General features: G+C 35.2%; 1 protein-coding gene across 1 annotated transcript; it reads right to left on the bottom strand.

Annotated features, from left to right (window-relative positions):
- Positions 1-5,752: 5,752 nt before the first annotated feature.
- On the bottom strand, positions 5,753-7,160 carry LOC148919950 (protein SIEVE ELEMENT OCCLUSION B-like). The gene is made up of 2 exons (XM_089046782.1): positions 6,684-7,160; positions 5,753-6,586 (listed from the first exon to the last, which is right to left on the bottom strand). The coding sequence occupies exons 1-2, from the start codon at positions 6,975-6,977 to the stop codon at positions 6,200-6,202; spliced, it is 681 nt and encodes a 226-aa protein (XP_088902908.1). The 5' UTR covers positions 6,978-7,160; the 3' UTR covers positions 5,753-6,199.
- Between the last annotated feature and the right edge of the window lie 7,001 nt (positions 7,161-14,161).

Here is a 14,161-nt window from a genome sequence, read left to right as displayed (position 1 = left end):
TGCAACACTGGAGGGGAATCAGACATATATATATAGTTGATTTCTTCAAGCAAGCGGACCACATTTCCGTTTTCAATTCCATGTCCTTTTTTATAAGCAAAATCATTTCAATTTTTTCTCCTTTGTACCTTTCTCTAACATACTTGTTCTTTGTTTCACATATCTTTTCTTCAATTGAAAAGGAGGCTGGGAGGGAGAGAGAGAGGGGTCGGATACTTTACTATGGTATGTGAAAACAAAGTAAGGCAAATATTCACTTATGCTCATATATGCTCATATTATTATTATTCTTCAATATGGAGGTATTTATAAAGAAGTACAACCCTAAATAAAATAAGCAATAAATCCAAATTACAATAGAAAATAAATATAAATTACAATTGGAAATAAATCTAAATTACAATAGGACTAGATAAATGGGTAAGAAATCAAAATCCTAACAAAGTAAGGAACCAAAATCCTAACAAAGTAAGGACTCGCCAACACTCCCCCTCAAGTTAGGGCTAAAATATTTCGCATACCCAACTTGACAAGGAGTCATTAAACACCATACTCGACATTGACCAGTAGAACAACTATGTAGAAGGCCTTGTCATAAACCAAGAGTGAAACAACTGACAAACCCTAACAAATAGGGCACATAGAAGAACACATAAAAGCATAACACAAAAACCATGTGAGCACGATAGTAAATAAGGCTGAACACATAAACCCTGTAAGTATGGCAGTAGATAAGACAGAACACAGAAACCATGTGAGCACGGTAGTAGGAAAGGCATTACATAGAAACCCTGTGAGCATGGCAGTTGATAAGGTAGAACATAGAAACCCTGTGAGCACGACAGTAGATAAGGTAGAACACAGAAACCATGTGAACACGGCAAAGGCAAGGCAAAACAAATCAAGCCAGGACAAAGGCGAAACTAAACCCCAAAAAATACGGTGAGGTAAAGCAAGACAAATCAAGGTAAGGCAAGGCAAAGACAAGCCAAGGTCAAAGGCAAACCAAGTTCAAATGAAGGCAAAGTAAAGGCAAAGGGCACATCCACATCAACAGGAATGAAAATGACCACATCAACTGAAAGCGACGCAAGCAAAGGCAACATTAACGGCAGTAGTAGCGATAACGACAATATCAACAACAGCAGTAGCGGCAACTGCAACAGCAACGGAAAATGACAACCACAAATTCTTCCATATCAACTTTAGCTAATTCATGCAAACACCACCCTCTTTTCACTCCACCTCTCACCATGAAGAGAAGAGGCCGTCAGAGTCAAGAAACAAGCAACATCTTCATCGGAATACGTCAAGGTAATGAGGATACGTCAATAAACATACCCTTCTCACTCCCCCTCCTGAATAGAAGGCGAGGAGAGCACTTAAATTGCAAGGAGAACGCAAGCACGGGTCACAAGAAAACCTAGGCTATGATACCATGTCAAACAAAGTTTGGCAAATATTCAGTTATGCTCATATATGCTCATATTTCCTTATATTATAATTCTTCTTCAATATGAAGATATTTATAGAGAAGTACAACTCTATATAAAATAAGAAAAAAATCTAAATTACAATAGAAAATAAATTTAAATTACAATAGGAAATAAATTTAAATTATAATAGGACTAGATAAATGGGTAAGAAATCAAAATCCTAACATAGTAAGGAACCAAAATCCTAAGTAAGTAAGGACTCGCCAACATGGTACGTACTTGAAAAAAAATTCAGTCATGAGGGCCAAGAGGAATTTGATATATGGCAAAATTATATGGTACTCAGATGCGCTTAACAATGGAAGTTTAGTTTGAATGGAAAAATACTTAGATGCTCTTGGACACAATACTTGAACTTAGGATAATATTTATGTATATTTAAAAAAAATTAACATTAATATGTATATATGAGTTTCTACAAATTGGAGGACCTCTCTATTCGGGGACCCTAGGTGGGCCTTACCTACTTGTGCCCAGGGTCTACCTTGGTCCTTGCTGCCCTAGTTTAACAATCTAATCATTAATTTTATAATTTACAAATTCATGTGCAACACGGGAGGGGAAACAGACATATATATATAGTCAATTTCATCAAGCAAGCGGACCACAATTCCGTTTTCAATTCCATGTCCTTTTTTATAGGCAAAATCATTTTCATTTTTTGTCCTTTGTATCTTTGTCTAACATATGTGTTCTTTGTTTCACATATCTTTTCTTCTATTAAAAAGGAGGGAGGGGGAGAGAGAGAGAGAGGGGGTTGGATACTTTACTATGGTATGTGAAAACAAAGTAGGGCAAATATTCACTTATGCTCATATATGCTCATACTTGCTCATATTATTATTCTTCTCCAATATGGAGGTATTTATAAAGAAGTACAACCCTAAATAAAATAAGAAATAAATCCAAATTACAATAGAAAATAAATATAAATTACAATAGGAAATAAATATAAATTATAATAGTACTAAATAAATAGGTAAGAAATCAAAATCCTAACATAGTAAGGAACCAAAATCCTAACTAAGGACTCGCCAACATGGTACGTACTTGAAAAAATTTCGGTCATGAGTGCGAAGAGGAATTTGATATATGGCGGAATTCTTTGGTACTCAGATGCACTTATCAATGGAAGTTTAGTTTGAATGGCAAAATACTCAGATGCTCTCGGACACAATACTTGGACTTAACATAATATTTATATACATTTAAAAAAAAATTAACATAAATATGTATATATGAGTTTCTACAAATCGGAGGACTTCTCAATTTGAGGACCCCTAGGTGGGCTTTACCTGCTTGTGCCCAGGGTCTACCCTGGTCCTTGCTGCCCTGGTTTAACAATTTAACCATTAATTTGATAATTTACAGATTCATGTGCAACACGGGAGGGGAAACAGACATATATATAGTCGATTTCTTCAAGCAAGCGGACCACAATTTCGTTTTCAATTCCATGCCCTTTTTTTATCGGCAAAATCATTTTCACTTTTTGTCCCTGGTATCTTTGTCTCACATACTTGTTCTTTGTTTAACATATCTTTTCTTCTATTAAAAAGGAGGGAGGGAAAGAGAGAAGGGTTGGATACTTTACTATGGTATGTCAAAACAAAGTAGGGCAAATATTCAGTTATGCTCATATTATTATTCTTCTGCAATATGGAGGTATTTATAAAGAAGTACAAGCCTAAATAAAATAAAGAAATAAATCCAAATTACAATAGAAAATAAATATAAATTACAATAGGAAATAAATTTAAATTATAATAGGACTAGATAAATAGGTAAGAAATCAAAATCCTAACGTAGTAAGGAACCAAAATCCTAACTAAGTAAGGACTCATCAACACTCCCCCTCAAGTTGGGGCTAAAATATTTCACATACCCAATTTGACAAGGGAGTCATTGAACACAATACTCGACATAGACCAATAGAACAACTATAGAGAAGGCCTTGTCATAAACCATGAGTGAAACAACTGAAAAATCCTAACAAATAGGGAACATAGAAGATCACATAAAAGCATAACACAAAAACCGTTTGAGCACGGCAGTAGATAAGCGAACACAGAAATTCTGTGAGTGTGACAGTAGATAAGACAAAACACAGAGACCTTGTGAGCACGGTAATAGGTAAGGCATTACATAGAAACCCTGTGAGCACGGCCGTAGATAAGGTATAATACAGAAACCCTGTGAGCACGACGTAGATAAGGTAGAACACAGAAACCTTGTGAACACGGCAAGGGCAAGGCAAGCAATTTGACATTTTCGAAAAAATTTAAGTCTACTCAAAATGCCAAATATCATATCATTTTATTATATTTTTGAAAGCAAATAGGGCTCATATGATGCAAAAAATTTAAAAGTGAGTAAATGATAGTGAGATCCATGACTAAAAAAATATTTGACATCTAGCTTTTTGATTTGTTATTTTTGACATATCTCTTCCAGCCTTCAAATCCATGTAGAATTTGACTGCTCGGTTGGAGACTTTAACCTTCAATTTTTGCCATTTCATGTCCATGTATCAATTTGACACATCGGTTGGAGATGCTCTTAGTAATTAACTTGGTTCTGTCGGTGCATACACACAAATTTATGTAACTAATGCAATTAAAATTTGTTATCCCCCTTATGTGTAAATACATAGATTTATGCGTTAGTTGAATACACATGACACAAAATGAATGGGGCAAGAATGGGAAGGTAAGAGCATCTCCAGTAGTAATAGCAAATTAAACTCTTCAAAAAATTAGGGAATGTTATGAAAAATAATGAAAATATGAAAATATGCGAAAAATATCTATGTATTTATTATTTGAAAAGAAGACCTGCATATTTTTTAGGCCCTATTTGGTATCCTACTCAAAAACTAAAACTTCAAACTATGATTCTTTTAAAAAAGATGAGTTTTCAAATAGTGATTTTAAGATCTAAAAACTTGTTTGATATTGAACTCCAAACTATATTTAAGATCTAAAAAAACTTGAAATTAAAATTAGAGACCTAGATTCCCAAATTGAAATTAACAAAGGAAAAGGAAAAATCTTTGTGGTTTCAATGGAAACCCTAGAAACCCAGAACATGAAAAAAGATTTATCAATTTTGGGTGGGGTCGGGTCGGACCAGAGAGGTAGTGCATGAAAGAGACCTTGACAGAGCTACAAACGACGTCAACCCATAACCACCAACCATGCAAAGAGAGAGAGAGAGAGAGAGAGAGAGAGAGAGAGAGAGAGAGAGAGAGAGAGAGAGAGAGAGAGAGAAATAAAACTTCATTTCTTCTTCTTTTTTTTTTTCTTTTTTTTTTTTCTATAATGGGGTTGTTTTTTTAGGTTTTTTTAAGCTTTGGACTTAAAATCTATTTTTGAGTTCATAAATTTGGATCCAAGTAGAATACCAAACGAATCCTAACATTTTCAAGATAGGTTTTGTTTTTCCAAAGTGAAATTAAATGTTTTGATGAACCAAATGTGAACTTACCAGTCTTGAAGAGAGAGAAAGATGTTGCAGCTTTGATGACTGAGTTTGACAAGACTATTTGAGATAGTTTTGATAATGTTGCACACCTATTTTAGCATTCCAAAATTATTCAACCTTCTGTCGAAGATGAGGAAAGGTAGCTAGCACTCATCTTTTTAGCTCTCTGCCCTTCTAGTTAAAAGTGGTGCACCTGGACCTACTGTTCATTACTTTTTTTTTTTCCTTCCCTTTTTGGTGCAACTGTTTATTACTATTTTTTATCAGTAGAAATTGTTAATTAGCTTAGTTGTATTGATAACTATGAACAATCGGTTTTGGGGTATTATTATTATTTTTAATACAAATGATAGTGTAAATTACTCTAAATTAATATAATATGGAGGGAAGGACTTCAAAATTGATGCAAAAGGGTGCACTCAGTGCTCTAACACCAGTATTACTATTTACTTGTTGAAAAAATATCTCAATATCTATTTTGGTCTAGGTGCACTCAATTTTTTTAATGAACTGGCCTAAAAAAAAATTATATGAGGTTAGTTCATATAATTATATGTTAAGAAATCCAATTCATATGAAGTAAAACATCTTATCCTTTAAGATTACAATATCCATATCAGATGATCGATCCGTTTTTAATTGCGAGCAACGTCGAAAGGAAAGGCCTATTGGTGAATTTAACTTTATGCACATGCACTCTAAATATGAAGGGAGAAATACAATATAACGAACTAAATAAATAATATAATTTTTGAGATGTGAAGCCCAAATGCTACATAGAGCTCATACACGAACTTACTTGAGACAAACTTTAATAAGATTGATACTTCAAATTCTCTACTACAATAGACACTCTTGATACACTTGATACACCCATAACATAAAGTGAATACAACGCCTATTTATAGGCCATAATATTAACTCAATATTAAACATAATCATAATCATTATATACACTAAACCTCACATTAACTTCAACTCATATAACTTTTTATTTCCTAAACTTCTAAACTTTGAAATTACTCCAATAAAGCCTTGATTTCCTTATTCTGAATCATTCGAAGCTAATTCAAACAATACAAACAATTCGAAGCTAATTCCTCGCTTCATTTATTGTCTTTCGTCTTCCTACTATATTATATGTTAAGAAATCCACTTCATATGAAGTAAAACCTCTTAACTTTTAAGATTTCAATATCCATATCAGATGATCGATCCGTTTAATTGCGAGCAGCGTAGAAAGGAAAGGCCGTGATTCCCTTTTCCCCAAACATTCGGAGAGCATTCCTGTTTTTCACTTTGCCGTCTGAGTCCATCACAACCAAGATAGGCTTACCCTCGTAATCCCACTTATTCTTCATGTCTGATATACGTAAGCAGGAACACTTGGCTGTGTACCACGGCATCTGAGACCTCAACTTGTTAAATTCCTTCTCTTCTTTTTCATTCCATTCCTCCACAACGGGGATCCATACAATCTTATAATCCTCTGTTTTACTTACCTCAGCATTAACTGACCCCAGAATTGAAAGATGTTCACGGTCACAAGTGTCCAGGCTTGAAAAGAACAAAAACAGATTCTTCCACCTTAGCATACAGAGCTCAGCCTGTTTTAAAAGAGAGAAAAAAACACAAGTGAAAAAGTGTTTCATTACATTAGCCAAACTAATAAAGAATTAAAAAGAAATTATTGTGCATTTAAACCTGCTTATGGTTTTTAGAACCATCGGTAAGTTGGGTATGCTTTTCATAATCGGAACCCGTCAGGTCCTGGAAAGTCCTCAGAGGACCAATAGGATCTTTTTGCAAATCTGCAAGCGTCCTGCTCCCTTGAAAACCTCGTCGGCTCGTCGCCGCTGAGGTCATAGAAGGAATAATACCCTTATTGTTGGGGTAGCTGGTGGTGGTGGCTGGGCGTGAAACATTAAACCGCCCCACTCTGCACGCTGCATTAAACCTAGCAAACAGGTTTCGACTAGATCCCATGAGTTGCGCCATGATGATCGATCAACACTTGTAATTAACAAATTAACTTTGGGGCTTAATTTAATGGTGGCTTGTAAGACTTGCATGCAGATACGGTGCGATGCCCTGCTCACCCCATGCCCTATTTATATATCCATAAATTTAACCTTCCCCGTGGTCGGTGCAGCGGTGCTAACCCTCCCCAATGTTGTACAATAGCATATGCCGTGGGGAAAAAATGGCTGGATTAGTATGAATGAATGGATGTGGTTTTTTAATGGTTGATTAAAAATTTTGAAGTATGATATTGCACAAAATTAATTCATAAATGAAATTCATTATTTTTTGCCCCTACCTAACTTTGTATATATGTCATGTGCCTCAATTAAATTTTTTTTTTTTGAGAAATTCTAGGATTGTATTCATAATTCAGCCAAAAAAGCCATTAGCCACAAGGGGCCAAAGCAAACTAGCCACAAAGGGCGATTACAATAACGGAGCGGTCGAACAACAAAATTAAGACAATCTAGTGCGCCTCCACTAACGATCACGCAGGATCGAATAAACTCTAGCATAGGCATCCCAACTAAGATTGCAAACTCAGAATAATCAAAAATAGACAAAGCTTGAAAAAACCAAGCCATAACAATACAAATAAAACTCTCACAAAGGAGAGATAAAAAGCTCTCACAAAGGAGAGGTGAAAAGCTCTCACAAAAGGAGAGATGAAAACTCACAGAGAACCTACAGAGTCTCTGTGACTTATTCTGAACATAAAGAAACCACAAAAGATGGTGGTAGAGATCCGACGTCAAAACGCAGGTAGAGATCCAACGCTGAGACGCAATCGCCTATGATGGTTGGAGGAAAATCAGAACAAATCACAATCGCCTATGAGAGAAAACCATTTGTCTCTAGAGAAGAGAGGGAGGAAGAGAAAGAGGGGAGAGGAGAGGAAGAACAAGGGCCTCCTCCCCCCTCAAACCGAAAACGGCTCTAGGAGGGTTTTTTGGGAGACAGGGTTTATGCCTCAATTAATTTAGAGATATTTAGTTATATACCCATTCTTAGCACTAGTAATATAGATAAACCTTATACCATTTAATTTTTATAAACAAACCCAAAAAACCCCCCAAAAAATGACAGCTGGCCATATTGAATTTAATTTTGATTATTAAATTACTTTGATACTCTATTGAGTATTTTGGATTTTTTTTAATAAGGTTTTGGGGTAGGGCTTGTTTTAAGAAATCGATGACAGTTTTGTAATTTATAGGAAGTTTGAAGTCTCTTTGTTATGTTGTAAATGGACTTTGAGTGTGTTTCTAAAGTCCATTTCATGTGGAGTTTTTTTAAATAATTTGAGCCCCTGTATTGGGTATAATAGTGAATCTCCTATAATTTATCGCATGGTTGCATTTTTTTTTAAAGGTAATTAATTGATTGACAGTTCATAATATTTCATTTTTATCTTTTAGCTAGGTCTACAAGATTCTAGAATTTTATTCTTTAGCTGCGCATAAGTTTGCAGTTTGTGCGAATGACCCATTGGTGTTGTGGTTTGGAATAATTGCTCTTCAAGGAAAGATCCTGTGTTCGAGTTCTAGCATTCATGTAGTATGTGTGAGTTTAGTATGATATCGCCTCTCTCAATACAAAAGGTCTTCAAAGAAAATAAAAAGTTTGTAAAATTCTTTCTTTGACAAGCTTGACTTTTCTTTTTTCTTTTTTTTTCCTTTTCTTTTTTCTACATTGATAAATGTTTTTAAAACGAATGCCAATTTTTCTAAAGGAGCATGATTGGAAATCTTTTTATTATTATTTTTATCTTTAATTATACGAAGTGGAAGGAACTGAAAAGAAAAAAGGGAAATTACAGAACGCACCTCTCGCAGTCAAAACTCTCCTCTCCTCCAGTAGTGTATGTACAATCAAGAAGATGTTCTCGTTATCGTTATATCATGTAGGAGGACATGACATTCGAATGTGTGAATGGATAGGGAGCTAAATGCAAGGCTAGCACAATAATGGATATGAAATACAAAGGTAGGTGAGGCGTAAATGAACAGACAATTCAACAACGATGATATGCTAGATACACACACATATATGTACGCTCACACACACACACACATATATATATATGATTTTTTACTATACGGACGTTCAGACGTTCGGACGTTATTATCATGTGAACGATATGTATTTTCTACTACTCCTTTTTACTTTCCACCCTACTTATATATACACACACTCACACATACACACCCCTTCCATTGAGGGATTGAGAGATCCCTCAAATAATGCTTATCCCTCAAATAATGCTTTAGGGTCCCCAACAAATTTTTTTTTTCAACGATCCAAACCCTTTATTTTTCAAATCTCCATATCATCCTTAAAAAAAATAGGCAAATTGAAAATCATTAAGGCATCTAATTGGGACCAACACAATACACGAATATGGTGCTTCAAGAAAATACTATAATAACAACCGTCTAATCGAGTGGTTTATTAAATACTAGCAAAGAAAGCTAATTAGAAAACAAAAAGGAAAATAATAAAAGTTTCTCAAAACATTCTAAAAACTTTAAACGCTGAAAAGTCAAAGTGAACGATAGAATTTGGCTAAAATAGCTCATACATCACAAGAAACTAGTGAGTTTCACTTGTCACATCGTTCTCTTCGAAACGATAGGTTATGGGTCCGATTATGAGCTCGGGGCCCATACTTGCATGCCTGTCCAACTATTCCTTGATCAACTCGGCCATGTGTTACATTATTTATATTAATATATAAGGACATAATTAAGTGTTGAATGTACGATCAATTACTGAATTACAAAATGCAGAGGCCAGCAACATGTATATCGTCCTGAAATCAATACTCTTCCATGTGATGACATTGATGTCATTCTAACTTAAAACAAAGACCCAGAAGGTTACATAGTTTTTTTTTTCACTTGTTCACATTTCAGATTAAGATTCCACATTTAAGAAATTAAATGATGAAAAAGACACAACAGATCTTACACTGTTTCAGTTCTCTGCTTATAAAGAAATTAATGGATATAAATATGCAGGTGAAGAAGGACAAATATAGGCGGGGCTTCTTTAATGGATATAAATATATAGGTGAAGAAGGACAAAAATGGATATGTGAATGAATGCGGAGCTAAATGCAAGGCTAGTTGCATGCATATCTCATGCATGGACGGGAAGGAAACGATGTTTACCTTTTTTTAACTCATGCGACATTAATGGCATTATGTCTTTGTTCCACACGTTCTTGTTCAGACTTCAGATTCAAACTCCATATTTAATCTCGACATTCATACTCTACCTACCTTCTCTATTGGAAAACAATAATGGATATGTAGAAGGACAAAGGTAGGTGAGGCGTAAATGAACAGACAATTCAACAACGATGATATGAACCAACTCACCATGAGTATAGAAGAGGCTTCTAGAAGAGCTTTAATTGGATCATGTTACATGAAGAGGGTTGGAGGGTTTTACTCCCCTTTCCCGAGTGCCAAGAAATCATTTCTCATGCATGAACATACTAAACATAGGAAATCAAATGATTTCAATTCCCAATCCCATTTTTCTCCAAACCAAACACACCGTTACACACAATTGTATGCGCTTTTAGTTAATGGCGGTGCAACTGAACAAATTGTTGATTACTTTTTTTTATTTTATTTTTTTATTTATAGGCTTTTTGGTGAAACTCTTTATTAATTTTTTTGGTGAGTAGAAATTGTTAATTAGTTGTACTGATGATTATAAACAATTAGTTTTTGATACAAGTAATAGTTTTAAATTATTCTAACTTACTGTAATCTAGAGAGAAATAATTCGAACTTGACCCAAGGGGGTGGACTTACTGCCCTCGTATTAGTATTACTATTTACTTGTTGAAATAATATCTCAATATCTCTAATATGCATGGACTCATTGCCACCTACGGCCCCATGGTGGAGACATATAATAATTGTATGAAGTAAGGAAAACTGTTTGTTTTAACAGGCTTTGCCTAATTGCACAGAACTTGTAACACGGGCAAGTTTTCACACATCATAAACGATATATGTTTTCTCAAATAGTGAAATTGATTGGAAGGGATGTTAGAAATATGTCCTTAAAGTCAACTAATTATGTTATCAATGGGCAAGAAAAGTTATTTTATACATTAAATCATCCTATATTATCTTTCAATATATAGAACAACTATAGTCCAAGGAAAACACAAGTTGATATAAGAGCTATGTAATGAGATTGCATACATGGAGACTTCTCATCATCCCTAAATCCTAAATATGTTCTTGGTCATAGGAATATTGATTGGGCGTCAATATTCCGCAAAGACCAGTACACACAGTATCGTCTCTATATGTAGGGAATGGTAAGGTCTTAAGTCATTAAGTGTGGAGACACATCGATATGTGTGTAAAGGTGCTTGTAGAGGAACAAGTACACTGAATGCGATCCAACACATGAGTTGCAACATGGAAGTCTTTACTCACATGTTAAGCTGGAACTCATAAATTGCAATGGTGCAAACTAATCCTTAGATCTAAGGCATCATAGATGTTTTGTGGCTATGTTGTTAATCTTTGAGGGCACTATACGGTCATACTGAATTAGGCATAACTTAAAGGTGCTCATCAGGATTCTCAATAGAATCATGGATGCAAATGAATGTACAATAAGGAATCTCTGCTCTCAGTAAAGGAGAGAGAATACTCCAACATATGATTGGTCAAATCTCTGCGCGGAGTAGTGGATAAGACTTGAAAGAAGAAGTTTTCAAATCTTACCAGGATAATCATATAAATGGAATAATTCACATTAGATATTGACAATCAGATTCCATGATCTAATAATGTGAATAAAGAGTATTGACATAAGTGAAGGATTCAATTGCACAGTCATTCCAATTTGAATAGGTTCTTGCACAACGTCTCATTTAGCTCGGATAACCATGACTTGCTGTTAGGCGACAACCATGGTTTGTGGATGTCCTAAAAAAATCTTTTGAGGTAGAACTGAACCTATTTCAGGATTATGTATTTTACATCCAAACTACCATATATAACTCTTTTTCATGTACTTAGTTCAAATCTCAGTTTGCTACATACCGCTGAAGTTCCTATATAACATGTAAACATTTTGGTGGTGCAATAGCAAGAACTCATACCAACTTGTTTGTGGCTATTACTTGGTTATACCTGTTAGTTCTAGTAACTGTAGTTTGAATTGATCAGTCCCGTACCTGACTGATGAAAAATTGCATATATTCCTATTTCCCTTTCAGTTCTGAGTTCCAAAAGAAAAGCATAAAATTACTTCTTATGAACATGACATTCTTGTTTTTTGCTCTCCATGTGTAAGTTGGATTATCTATTCTCTGTGCATTTGTTTCCAATTGAAAAAAATAGAATGTAGTTTTCCAAGATGGTTGTAATGAACGTTAGTATGGTTGGCATCACTTTCTGACCATATTGCTGCAAGTGCCAAATAATAGTATGGTTTGGCTTTTTCCTTTTCGGTTGGATTGTTCAGCAATCTCTAGTATAAGTTAACAGTCTCCTAAAAAGAAAGAAATGGACATGCTTTCCTATAATTTATTGTTACGATACTTGATGTCATATGTAGAAACTAGCAGATGTTTGATAATCTGATGCCTTTCTACAATATGAGGTTTTTTTCTTTTGAATCCTTTCGCAACTTTGAGTTGGGGAATTAGAGTTTCTTTCTCTCTCGTGAAATGGATCTTGTATATTTTCTTCTCCTTTAGTGTGTGCTGGCCATTGGTCAAAGAGAGAAACGTTGCAGTACCACTGCAGTTGAGAAATGATTTGTCTATGCCATATGCTTTATGTAATATGAGCACATACATGGGACAGTGACATGAAAAACTTCTTGTTAGAATATAATTATTGAAATTCTCTATCAGGACTTGGTCAGGGACTGGATTTAGCTGAGTTTTCTTTTTCATATGACTTCTTATGTATATTGGATGCATACACAACTGCCCTGGGAATATTCTGACTTGATCATTTGGTGATGCATGATTAGTAGTGATTACCATGGTGAATTTGTTTCCAGACATCCATGTAGAAATAGGTGTTAAGCTCCTCCTGCACATCTTTAATTGGAGAAAGAAAAAAAGTTGTTTCCTGCCATGCATCAGTAATGGTTGTTTCCTGAGTTTGATCTTCTCTATGCCAGGCGAAATCTGTTTCTAACTGATGCCATTAGATGATTCCTGACATACGTCTTTAATGTTTGATTTTTAGAATGACCCTAGAAAATACAGCCTCGAGCGTGGAATTATAAGAAATTTGTTATCTTCTTGTTTTCGTTTGTTAGTTGAAAGTAAGAAGACTATTTCAAGGATTGGTTTCCATGAATTGGCGATTGGGCTAATGCTTTTTTGCTTGTTTACATTGCAGACGGTAGCATTTCTTTGTTCTTCAGTCAGGTACCTAGATTACAGCCTCCCGGGGGGTATGCCTCTAACCAACACATCCACTTCGCTCCAAGCTCCACTGTAATTGTTGTTCAGCTTTTCTTCTTGGTTCAAATAATGTTTTTTAGTGCTTTTAACAGAGAAACTTGTATATACCATTGTTTTCTCATGGTAAATGTGGAGCAAACGGGGAAATGGGTAAGAAATGGGTCACTGTGTCAGTTCATGCCATTTTGGAATACATTGGAACCTTGCAAATTGTAAAACTGCAGTTTTTGTAGTAATCATGCATGCAGTGCTAATTCATTTTCATAAGTGATTGTGAGCCGTCAGATACTGAAGCAAAATTGAGCCACTTATCAGTCTCTGTCCTTGGGATGAGGCTGCCCAATCGTCAAGTTAAGGCTAAAATATTTCGCATACCCAACTTGACAAGGAGTCATTGAACACCATACTCGACATTGACCAATAGAACAACTGTAGAGAAGGCCTTGTCATAAACCATGAGTGAAACAACTGACAAACCTTAACAAATAGGGCACATAGAAGAACACAGAAAAGCATAACACAAAAACCATGTGAGCACGGTAGTAGATAAGGCTAAACACATAAACCCTGTGAGCATGGCAATAGATAAGACAGAACACAGAAACCCTGTGAGCACGGTAGTAGGAAAGGCATTACATAGAAACCCTGTGAGCATGGCAGTTGATAAAGTAGAACGCAGAAACCCTGTGAGCAC

The sequence above is a fragment of the Prunus mume genome, linkage group LG2, assembly GCF_029339155.1.
Source record: "Prunus mume cultivar Tortuosa linkage group LG2, ASM2933915v1, whole genome shotgun sequence".
NCBI lineage: Eukaryota > Viridiplantae > Streptophyta > Magnoliopsida > Rosales > Rosaceae > Prunus > Prunus mume.
This window is presented reverse-complemented; position numbering and strand designations above follow the sequence as displayed.